The 12,840-nt window shown below is 39.5% G+C and overlaps 1 protein-coding gene across 1 annotated transcript in view; it reads right to left on the minus strand.

The window, feature by feature from the left end:
- Window positions 1-12,840, minus strand: part of EPB41L4A (erythrocyte membrane protein band 4.1 like 4A) — a 194,215-nt gene that overhangs the window by 114,031 nt on the left and 67,344 nt on the right. Inside the window, exon 2 of the mRNA XM_084882830.1 lies at window positions 8,223-8,327. Within this exon, the coding sequence (XP_084738956.1) occupies window positions 8,223-8,327 (105 nt within the window). The remainder of the gene's footprint in view (window positions 1-8,222; window positions 8,328-12,840) is intronic.

Consider the following 12,840-nt stretch of genomic DNA (forward strand, 5'->3'; position numbering starts at 1 on the left):
GGTAACTGGGGAGGCTGAGCCACTGGGCCCTAGAAGACACCTAGCACACAAAGCCACTCTATCAACCCAGGGAAGCAGCCAAAATGTGGAGACAAAGAAACAGGTCACATATGAAAGAAATGGAGGAAAACAAACTACTGGATATAGAGTTCAAAGCCACAGTTATAAGGTTTTTCAAAAATTTTCTAGAAAAGGCCGATAAATTTAGTGAGACCCTTGAGGATATGAAAAAGGTCCAACTAGAAATTAAGCATACACTGACTGAAATAAAGAATAATATACAGAGATCCAAAAGCAGACTAGAGGATCATAAGAATTAAGTAAAAGATTTGAAGTACAAAGAAGCAAAAATCACCCAACCAGGAAAAAAAGAAAAAAAGAAAAAAGAATAAAAAAATATGAAGATAGTATAAAAGGCCTCTGGGACAACTTCAAGCGTACCAACATCCGAATTATGGGGGAACCAGAAGAGAGAGAGTAAGATACTGAAAACCTATTTGAAGAAATAATGACAGAAAACTTCCCCTACCCGGGGAAAGAAATAAACTGACAAGTCCAAGAAGTGCACAGAACCCCAAACAAAAGGAATCCAAAGAGGACCACACCAAGACACATCATAATTAAAATGCCAAGAGCAAAACACAAAGAGAGAATGTTAAAAGCAGCAAGAAAAAAACTGCTAATTACCTATAAGAGAGCACCCATACAATTGTCAGCTGGTTTCTCAACAGAAACTATGCAGGCCAGAGTGGCAAGAAATACTCAAAGTGATGAACAGCAAGAACCTACAACCAAGATTACTCTAACAGTTATCATTCAGAATTGAAGGTCAGATAAAGAGCTTCACAGATAAGAAAAAGCTAAAGGAGCTCATCACCACCAAACAAGTATTATATGAAATGCTGAAAGGTATTTTTAAGAAGAGGAAGAAGAAAAAGGTAAAGATAAAAGTTATGAACAACAAATACATATCTATCAACAAGTGAATCTAAAAATCATGTGAATAAAAAATCTGATGTACAGAATAAACTGGTGAATATAATAGAATCAGGAGCATAGAAAGGGAGTGGACTGACAATACTCTGGGGGGGAGGGGAGGGTTGCCGTAAGAGACTGGACAAAAATCATACAGCTATAGATGAGGACAATGGGGGGGGGGGGGAGTGGGTAAGGGCATGGGGTGGCATGGGAGCCAGGTGGAGGGAAGCTATTAGGGGGAAAAAAGAGCAAAAATTGTAATAATCTGAACAATAAAGATTTATTAAGGGGTCATAAAAAAAAAAAAGAAAAGAAACAGGCAGAGAAGTGATTATAAGGAAGATTGAATCAGAATAACCAGAAGAAAACTTGAAAAGAGGCAAATAAGGAGAATGTATTGTCATTAGAGCAGAATGAGAAGATTTCAAAGATTGAATTATTAGGGTCAATGTAACAGGAAAGGTAAGAGCTAAAAGTGTCACTAGGATTTAGCAACTAGAGGCCTGAGGGCAGTTTCAGTGGCATGATAGGCATCAAAGTTGAGCTGTGAGAAGTTCGGGAATGAATGGGGTTTGAGAAGTGGAGGCAATGAATTTAAAGGAGGCTTTCTCTTGTGACCAGAGTCATAGGGCCATAGACAGAGGAGGGCATGGGAGTCAGGGAAGGTGGTTTTAAATGGAAGAGATTTAGACATTCCTAAACCCTGATGGAAATAGAGAGACAGAGGGTTAGAGATAAGAAATAAGAGGTGAGCCCAGCCAGTGTGACTTGGCTGAGCATCATCCCATACACCAAGAGGTCATGGGTTGGACTGCCGATCAGGACACATGCCCAGGTTGTGGGCTCCATCTAGGTTGTGGGCAGGAGGCAGCCCATCGATGTTACCCTCTCATCGATGTTTCTATCTCTCCCTGTCCCTTCCTCTCTCTCTAAAATTAATAAAAACATTTAAAAAATATATTGCTATTCTGAAAGGATTGAGTCAGGCAGAAACCCAAATAGTGTTCTGATTGGGAGGCAAAGACAAGGGTTACTTATGAGAAAGTGAAGGGAAACAAGTACAATTATATCAATGAAGGAAGGTATTTTTCTCTAAGTAAAGCTAAGCTAACATAGTTACATGAACTCTAAAGAATGTTTTTAATTTTCAGCCCATTAGTCATAATATCTGCTTTCTTGTTGTTTTTATGAACAGGTGTTTGAGGTATAATGCTGCGTTAGGCCCAAAGGTTATTTTGTCCAGTTTTAACATTCCTGCGGTCTGAAGAGTAAGACATGCCAAGGTACTTCCTCTGGGATGGTAGTCCAACCCAACTAACTCCTTTGAAAGTGGCTGCATTTTCCCCCCCCACAGTCTTGGTGACAATCCTCGGGGAGAAAGGGGTGTGGGGATGCCGGAAGAGACTGGACAAAAATAAGAAGAGTTCATTAGAGGAAGGGCTACATGCTTGCTCGCTGGACTGATTGGTATCTACATGTGTCCCTCCCTGTTGATTGCTGAAGTCACAGGGCAGGAGGTGCAGCAGCCTGATTCTGAGAGCCAGGTTGCATTCCATTCTGTATTCTGAGAAAAGCCATAATTATGTAGAACTCCTGCCTCTGAAGGAGTAAACTGTAAAGGAGCCTCAATCGTTAACACTAAAACAAGACATGATTATAACTCCTCATTCTAAAAACTGAAGGAGTATAGGATATCACATTTATCCCTATTACTGCTTTCAATATCAACAAAACTCATCTTCTAAGATCTCCAAAGGTGTTAAAGAGTCTAGAGTTTGATTTTTCTCTCTTCTTTTTGGCAGACTGTTTTCTTTCCTCTACACCTTAAAAAAGAAAATATCACCAGCAATATCTTCTTCCATCCTAGTTTCAATAGGAAAAGCCTTCTACAATGTTTAACACCTTATAATCTATAAAAAACTTTTACAACTTCTCTATTTTGGACCTACAACAATCCTGAGAGCTGGGAGAAGGAAGGCACTATTATTCTCAAGACTCAGAAAAATTAAACTGACTTGACCGTTCATTAGGAAGAGGTACAGGACTCAGACCGAGCTTGTGACTTTGAAGGCAGTTATTTGTTCCACCACATCACACTCTACTTATAATAAACTTCCAAACACCCAAAAAGGCGGCTCACGTGCATTGCAGCCTCAAAGCATCTCAATTCACCCAGTTCTTAAAAGTGAAGAAGTAATTTCAATTCTCTGCCTATCATGAACAGATATTCTCTCTCTCTCTCTCTCTCTCTCTCTCTCTCTCTCTCTCTCTCTCTCTCTCTCATAATGAGGAAGCTAAATAATTTTGAAGCAGCAATTAATATTGCTCACAGACACCTGGAGATGTACACACAGGCCTAATCACAGAAATGCTGAGAATCTGCAGAGGGATATATGCCCTCATTATCCAGGGTGACGTGGTAAACCCAACAAGAAAGCCTTCATATGTCCGCTGAGCACACAATGGAAATGCTTTCCACTGTAACCATGCCAATTAGTTTCTTTTTGCTGCTGTAAGAAATTTATTATCTTACAATTCCAAAGGACAGAAGTCCAAGATGGTCTCACTTGGGGCAACACACTGTCCCGCATAAAATTCCTACGTTGAAACCCTAATCCCGATGTGATGGCATTTGGAAGTTGGTCCTTTAGGAGGTACTGAGGTCAGGAAAGTAGAGCCCATAAGAAAAGGCCAGAGAGCTAATTAGCTCTCCTTTTACCATGTCAAGTTACAAGAAGTCAGTTGTCTGCAGCCTGGAAGAGGACTCACACCAGAACCCAACCATGCTGGCCCCAAACTCAGACTTCCAGCCTCCAGACTTAATCCCAGAGAAAGGAGTGTTTCTTGTTTATGTCACCCAGTCTATGGCAAGTTGCTATAGCAGCCCAAACTGACTAAGAGCACTGGGCTACAATCAAAGTGTAGACAGGGCGTTGTTCCTGGGAAAATCCATTTCCTCGCCTTTTCCAGCTTCCTGACACCACCTGCATTCCCTGGACCAAGGCCCCTTCCAGCAAATGCATGACTCTGACCTCTGCTTTTGTTCTCCCATCTCCTCCTCTCTGACTCTCCTGCCTCCCTCTTTCATGTGTAAGAACATTTGGAATTATACTGATCTCAGAAAATTCCTAACTTAACAACACATGCAAAGCCCCTTTAAAGTGACATGTACACAGGTGCTAGGAATTAGGACACAAAGCATAGAGAGAGCTGGTACCCATTTAAAGTAAAGATATTCCAAGTATTCCTGGCCTGGTAGCTCCATTGGTTAGAGCCTCAACCCGATACACCAACGTTGCTGGTTCAATCTGGTCAGGGTACATACAAGAAGCAACCCATGAATGCATAAATAAGTGGAACAATAAATTGATGTTTCTCTCTCTCTTTCATCAGTAAATAAATAAATAAATTTTTAAACATGCAGCAAACTGAGCTGTTGGGCTCATACATGGTGAGAACAAAACGGAGTTTCTGCTGAGCTAGCGATTAAGCTAGTGTTAGCCAGTGACAGCCAGTCCTAGAATGAACTGGAGAGAACAAGCTACTCTGGAAGTCCTACTGCTCTGATTAATGGCCAGCACTTTACAAGAATTTTAAACATGACAACTAAGTGGCAGGACCATTAGGAAAATCTGGATCTCTCTGACTCCTTATGTGTGTTCTTAAAATCCCCATGACAGACTGCCTCACATCCACCTTAAATCGAGGCTGGAAATTTTCTCTATGTCAAACCAAGGCCCTGATATAACAGAGCCGCATCCCCCACTCAGACCAGCTGGATAAATAAAGAACCTGATGACAGAGGCCAGCACAGAACAGAAAGTAGGCTCAATGCCCAGGCTAAATGCTTTCACATTTGTCTATAGGAAAAGGAACTGCAAGTATGTGAACTTCATGGTGCATCTTGAAGAGATTGCTTTCTAAAAGAAAGCTCGGGTTAACACATGCAGCTCAGTGTTGATTCGGTCTCAATAAATGTGTCTTCGTGAAGAACTCCTTTTATTTTCTTGAGATCCTCTTACAGACCCTACCTGAGAAGTAAAGTTAAGACATGGTGCCCAGGATGTTCTAAATCAAGTCAACTGTACTCCTTAGGGAAAAGTTTGCCTTAACAAAGTTTATGTCTGTCTAGCTGTTTCTCTTTACACACAGGTAACACCTAAATCAATGTATCTGCTACATTATCTTCCCAGTTATCTATATTATAAAAGGCCAGTGGCCACAATGCCATAATGACCAAAGGACCCATCACCATGAATCATGGAGCACCTCTCAGTCCCTCCCCCGCAGCCCACAGGCTCCAATCGCAGCAAAGCTGGAGGCAAGCAGAAAGCTTGCCTGAGCTTTTTTCTTCAGAGAAATCCTTAAGTCTGACTCAGTCCCCGTGAGAAGTGAGTTGGGAATGGATTCGTATGTTCCCACCTGCACGTACTCAGCCCTCCAGAACTGTGTGCTCTTATTTTCACGCCTTCCCACAACTAAAAGGAACATCAGACAACCAGACAGTGAATGTGCAAAGACGATACATGTTTACAAATCACCTCTGTTGCATCTGAGTTCACCAGAAAAAAATTTCAAGAGGTAAAAAACCATTTTTTTCACGTGATTTACACTCCTGGTCAAAAAAATTACTTACAAGCGTTCCCTCTCTAATTGTGTAATTTATTTTCTCCTAAAACATGTAACACAAATACTATCACAAATGACAAACTTCAGGAGTAAAAGTAAGAAAAAAAAAAAAAAACCCACACTTTTTTTATCTTAATAAAAGCCCTGGAAAACTTTAACTAAACTATCAATACTAACTGCTCATTCATTTTGTAGACACAGGCCATTGTTTGAAATTCTCTAGCTTTTCACATTTTTTCACCTTTGGAAAGGGGAGGTCGGGGGGAGAAAAGGCAGATAAGGTCTATATAATTTTATCAAGACAGTCTTTCCAGGCAAGGTCTGACATACGAGATAAGATCAGAAAACTGTATTTTATTTTTCTGCTAGGAAAAATTTTATTTTAAAAATATGAATGTCATGCAAGATATCTTCTTCAGCCTTCAATCTAATCTTTCAGTATAGGTTTATAGTTCTGCTATAGGAACATACGGCCTGTATGTGACAGAATTCAGTGAACTCTGAATATGCTATTCCCTTTCTTTGAAGTGTGCATTCATGACTGCTTGCTTTTAGAAAGTCATTCCTTTCTGTGGAAAGCTAACCAACACACCCAATTTTTTATTCCTATTTTGTGAAATACCCCTATGAAACAGAACAAGTTATGGAATCAGCTCAAAAAAAAAAAATAATAATCACAACTTATCACCATCAATAACATTCCATTTGCCTGCCTCCTCTCACCCTAGCACATTCCTGGGACTTGGGAGGGAAACACCACCCAACAAGCATGTTCCTCACTGAATAGACCCCAGATGAGCAAGTGGAGGCTGCAAGAACTGAATGAAAAAGAGGAAAACTTCATTCGAACAGGAGGAAAGCAGCATGAAAAACAAAAGGTAGGTCAAATGGGGTATTTTTAAGGTGAGCATAAGCATTTTGCATTTGTTTCTATCTGAGGGTAATATCTTTCTTAGACTAAAACAAAAGTCACTAATAAATATCCTTTTGTATCTCTAAATCATGACCGCCAAAGTCTTTCCTCTGTTTAACAGCATCTGAGCCTTATACTACATGTAGAACCAATTCTAACCAATGTGATGAGTTTCTGTAACTCTCTGAGACAGGCCAGTAAGCCAGAACAAAGAATAGAGAAAGTGAGGCAGATAGTTAAACAGTGGTTGAGCTGAGCACTGACCCATGAACCAGGAGGTCACGATTCGATTCCATCAGGGCACATGCCTGGGTTGTGGGCTTAGTCCCTGTAGGGGGCAGGCAGGAGGCAGCCGATCAATGATTCTCTCTCATCATTAATGTTTTTCTCTCTCTCTTCCTCTCCCTTCCTCTCTGAAATATATATATGTGTGTGTGTGTGTGTGTGTGTGTGTGTGTGTGTGTGTGTGTATGTGTGTGTTTAAATATATATGTGGGGGGTTTTTTTTGGTTTTGTTTTTTTAAAGAAAGAAACAGCAGTTTGGAGCCACCTAGTAAATCCTATCTTTTCTAAACCAGGGATGCTTGAGAATAAATGGTTTGCACTTCTCTCCAACTAGAGGGTAAATAGTTTAAATCACCCTACTCAGGGAGACAGCAGAAATCCAGTTATCATCATTTGCCAACCACACCCAAAAAGAAGTTAAGACAATAAACCGCATTTTGGTACATCAGCATAAAGCCGATGAATATTCTATTGAGATCCTCCTCTAAAACTACCCCTAAATACCCAGCCTTTAAAACCTCTCAAAGCAAAGGTCCAGCATGCACTCTTTCTCCCAGAAGCACATTTCCTAAATGCTTAGGGACCTCACAGGCTTACAACCAGGGCAGCAGCAGGCAGTGGCAGTTCACCCCAGGCAAACCTCCTGAAAGTGCCCCCACAGCCCCCTTTTCTGTGACTTCTTACTGAGCCAAAGCAGCCCAGCCTAGGCTCATTTCCCCAGCCCTTCCTTGTGTGCCGGTCCCCAGCTTTAATACACATCTTCTAAAATTCACCTGGATTCATGCTGTGGAATTTCTCCTGCACAAAGTCCAGAACCCACACACTACCGGCCGGCCCTAGGCAGACTCATTCAGGACCAGGTCCCCTTTCTGGTAACATGACCATCATCCAACAGCCAGAAGACATTCTGAGTTAAACCCTTGTGAACAACTGGTATTAGACACCAAAAACTTGGTTCCTTTTATTACTCATAATCCATCAAGCTCATGAATGCATACCCTTACTTATTTTACAATTTCTCGTCCAACTCCTGAAACTTAGTCACCTTTTCACACTGTATATATTTCTTCTCTTTAACCATTCGCTTTCTCAAAAGGCAATAATATGTCACTTCAATAGACCAGCCAGTTGCCTCCTTAACAGCACAAATGAAAAGTACTCTTGATATGGTTGCAAAAGTGGAAAACAGGTAAGCATCTGTGAGGAGGAAGGCTATCATATGAGTTGTGAATCCTGCAACTCTACAGACTTCTTTTGGGAAATGCAGAGAAATTAGCAAGGAAAACATGGTTAAGGATTTCATTTATAAGTCATTTTCATTTACAAGGACCCTAACTACCTAAAACCACACAGGAAAGGCCAGAGATAGAGGGAAAGTTAAAACCAGAAACATTTAATACAAAGTCATTGTACTCACTGTCTGGTGGCTTCTGTCACAGTAACGCAGCCCAAAATAATCAATCTCCACGAGGTTTATGTGACGGAATACATGGTCAAGGACAACGGAACCTCTCGTTGACTTCTGCAAAAATAATTCACAGATTTATTTTTATATTTAACAAGGTGTTTTGTTATTCTCAGTGGGATACAGTTAGTCCTCATCTTTTATTAGCTTCACTCACAACAGGAACAATTTTATTAACCTACAGTTCCCACTATAAGTTTTGCCTCAGTTACAAAGAAAAAAAAGGGGGGGAAGGGGGATTTTAAGTAATGTGTATGACAGGAATTGCCTTGGAAAACAATCATAAAATTGTGGTGGGTATTAAATTAATATAAATGTACTTTCTTGTGGTATTGTGAATTATCTTCAGAACAAAATTCTTTTAATAATGAATCATTTATATAAAGAGCATCTAACAAATTCATTAAAAAAACACTTATTTTGGTTAAAATCCCACAACTCTTTCACTTTAAAAAGCAATTTTCACCTACAGTGTTACTCTCACAACCAATACAGAAGATATATACTAGTAAGATTTAAATAACAATAGCCAAAGCTTTTATTTTCAACCCTCAACTAATAATCCCATAGATTAAAGATGTCCAAGTTAATGTTCTGAAAGGCCCTAGTAAAAATATTTTACGGTATCTTCCTATCTAATAAAGAGGGAATATGCTAATTGACCCTCATGCTGTCTCAAAGATGGTGGCACCCACAGCCAATAAGGAATATGCTAATTAACTTCCTTGCCCTAAAAGATGGCAGCACCTACGGCCAATAAGGAGGGAATATGCTAAATGATTTCCATGCCCTCAAAAATGGCGGTGCCCAGGCCTCTCAGCCCCCAGCCACTCCATGTGCCTGCCTCTGGAGTCCCCCAGTTCCCTCAGCTCCCCAGTTACCCAGTGCCAACCTGAGGTGCAAGCAAGCCTTGATGGTGGCTGTCCAGCCTCCCAGGGCCACAGGAGCCTCCGATAACCAGGGCCGGCCAAGGCTTGCACAGAGGGATGATGGGATGTCACCTTCCCCAATTGCCAGGTGGCCACCCACCCCTGAGGGCTCCCGGACTGTGAGAGGGTGCAGACGGGGCTGAGGGACTCCTCCCCCTCCAGTACATAAATTTTCATGCACCGGGCCTCTATTTTGTATATAAGCAAAAACAAAGGGAACATTCCCTTTGGCTGCTTTGTAAACGCTGACACCTATCTAAAAATCTAATCTCTCTTCTCCCTTTCCTATTACATATGCAAATTCTTTAAATTAAGATTCTTATCATCTGATTTAACAGCAGACACCAACCTTTCAGACCTCACGGACCACCAGTGATCCATGGACCATCGGCTGGCAATTGCTGAGTAGATTAAATACCAATTATTCACAAATAAGAGATAAACATTTAATCAGCAAGCACTATCCATATACCACATTAATCTTGACAATAATCCATTTTGATGGTACACATACAGATATGGACGTTTCCTTTCTTTTGCCCAATCACTGGCAGATATAACAGGATAGTAAACAAACCAACAGAAAAGCCCCCAAGAAGTCACATATTATGTTAAAGAAGTAGGGCTTTGTCCAGTTGCATTTTCCCTCAGAGACTTCAGGTTGCATACTCACTCCCATAGGGTGAGTACTCAATATTGCAGATTTAGAAAATGAATGTCTAACATAAGGGAAATGTTTTGATTAAATGTATAAAAAAAAATAGGTAATAAACGCACACTGGGAGAAAATAATTCTTATTTCAAATCCCATAGATATTTTGTTTTCCTCTAACTTATGTTGGGTAAACTTAACAGGTCCCTTTTTAAAACCCATTAGATTTATAATAAAAAAGAACTTCTATGATGGATCTTTAGGTTGTTGGCATAATAACAGTGCTACATCTAATAAACATGTCTTTGTGCTCATGTGCCTATGCCTTCAGCTAGGGTAAAAATCTGGAAATTACTCATTTGAAGGATATGCATACTTAAAATTACAATGGGCACTGCCAAAAAGACCATTACAATTCATTCAATGAAAGTGTGTTTTCCCACACCCTTGCCAACATTTGCATTGAACAAAATTTTTCCAATTTGATTGAGCAATATGGGAGAGAGGGTAATTGCTCTATCATATATGTGCTTACTAATTAATTGCATTTCCTACCATTTAGGTTAGGCATTCTCTAACCCAAATTTAATGAGCAAATTCTATTAAGTATTTGTAATACAATCTTAATTAGTATATTTAGCTCTTGACTCTGTCTGGAAGTTATTTTTGTGCTTGTGATAAAGGCCTAAATTTGTCTCAAAATGGATAGACAACTGCACCATCTTTCACCCAGGAAGGCCATAATTTCTTTGGATTTGAAACAACTTTATCATCTATTAAATGAAACCTCATTCAATTCCATGAATTATTCCTAGACCAATCCTCTATGACCATAATGGGTTTAATTTAATTTGCTGATTCTTTTTCCAAAATTATCTTTGCCAATTCTTAGGCATTTTTTCTACTAAAGGAAGTTTAGAACCAGCTTGCCAATTTGATAAACAATTCTGTTGGAAATTTGATGAATAAAATTTAATTGACAGAATGGGGGGTGATATCTTGTTGGTTTTCTTTTATATCCTTCAAGGAAGGTTTATGCTTTTTTTTTCATGTAGGTCTTATGAAATTCTACTTGGATTATGTGGCAGGCAGAATTTATAAAGTGGCCCCTACCAATTCTTGAGCCAGTTTTCCAGCATTTTTGAAACAGTAAACATAAATAGCCAGGCAATCCTTCCTTGCCCTGTGAGAGCAGTGACCATGTAAGTTTGAGCCCAATAACCAAACCAGGGTCCCAAGTAAAAATCTTGAGTAAGAGTATAGGAAATTTAAAGGGTATACTATAAATATCATCATGAATACAGTTTATCATAGGGATGTGAGTGCATCCAGCAGAACTCTTGGTAGCAAACAATAAAAGTTGACTCTGAATTTACTGGAAAGACACTGGGCGCCTTGCACTTCTATAAGATCACCTGGATGGTTGCTTGGGTCTTCGCCTAATCCCAGTACATACACTGCCACTAAATTTGGAGCAATTTTTAATCTACCATTACTTCCTTCCATTGTTCTGCCCATGTTTTGGAGTATGGTTTTCACCTTCAGTTGTTTCACATTTGCTCTTTGCCTCAAAAAATGTTTTTAATAGTTTCTGGCCGACTGAAATCGGCCTTTCCTATTTTCCAGGGTCTGCTTTGTAAAATACACACATATCTTTCCTGTTACTTCAAAATATTTCTGGAAGGCTGGCATATGAGGCGAGTGTTCCATCTTGATCTAATCTCCTTGGGTTCTTTCTCCGATCAGGCACAGACAGGAAGACACAGAGTAACTAGAATAGATAGAGCCACTCCAACCTACTTCTCCTATCCCAGGTAGGTAAAGGAATGCTTCATAAACAAAAGGAGAGTGAATTATCCTTTAACATATAGCACTGAAATAGGGGCAGATTTAAAAATTATATATAAATATGTATATATATTTAAGTCTGTGCCATTTCACTGCTATAATTATATGTTATATTATATATAATTTACATATAAATAAATTTATAAATCAACTTATATAAATCAATTTATATGTGTGTGTATATACGTATATATGTATATATATACACACACATATAAATATATATATCAAGGTTGTCTTTATGAAAAATATTTTATGCTTCTACTTCCACAAAAAAAAAAAAAGTTAGCTTTTTCATGCAGTCTACTTGTAAAGTACAAAAAAGACATAATACTCTACTCATGAAGAACATACAGAAAAGCAAACTTAAAAAAACCAGTTTAGTAGTTTGGAAAGTATATAGAAATTGCAAAAATGTCATGCATTGGAGAAATCACCATTTTCCAAATTATCATTCCAAAAATACCAGAACATAGTCTGTCGATACTCTGCAAACAGTTTTGCATTTATATAGAATCTGGTGCTGAAAATTCTTTACAAATATCACCCTTCAGCATATTTGTTACCCTGTACAGAGAAACCACAAGGGAAGCATGTAGCATTATGCCATGACTCCAGAGCTGACCTATGAGGAAACAGGGTGTCTCATGATGCCCTGAACAGCTGTCTGTATTATAGGTGTGTCTAACACACCTGGAGCATAGCCAGGTGAACCTCAGAAATACTATGGTTCTGTCAATACTTCAAGCACACATGAATGTGACAAGCGCTTAATTCTCATCTGTCATCCTGTCACATGACAGAACTCAGAAAGCATGGATGCCAGCAGTAAATTAGCTACCAGATAGGGGCTACCCCGCACACCACCAGCTCACAGTTCCGCCAGTCCTGCACTAACGGACCCCTCCTGGAATTCTCTGTTTGAATTTCATTACAATGCTTTCTGCTGCTACACGTATGAACAATTTCATTCTTCATGTGGGTTCCTCATAGAAACTACCTCCGGGCTATCTTTGGCAGTTCGAGTTGAAATTCTTCATGTTAAAAAGAAGTGACACTTGAATAAAAAAATTAAGAACCAACAGGGAACTGGCATAAGTGCCAAAGAACACACTAGAAACATCCTGGGTAAGAAACAGGA

Source organism: Pipistrellus hanaki, assembly GCF_964339955.1.
Source record: "Pipistrellus hanaki genome assembly, chromosome: 4".
NCBI classification, from domain to species: Eukaryota; Metazoa; Chordata; class Mammalia; order Chiroptera; family Vespertilionidae; genus Pipistrellus; species Pipistrellus hanaki.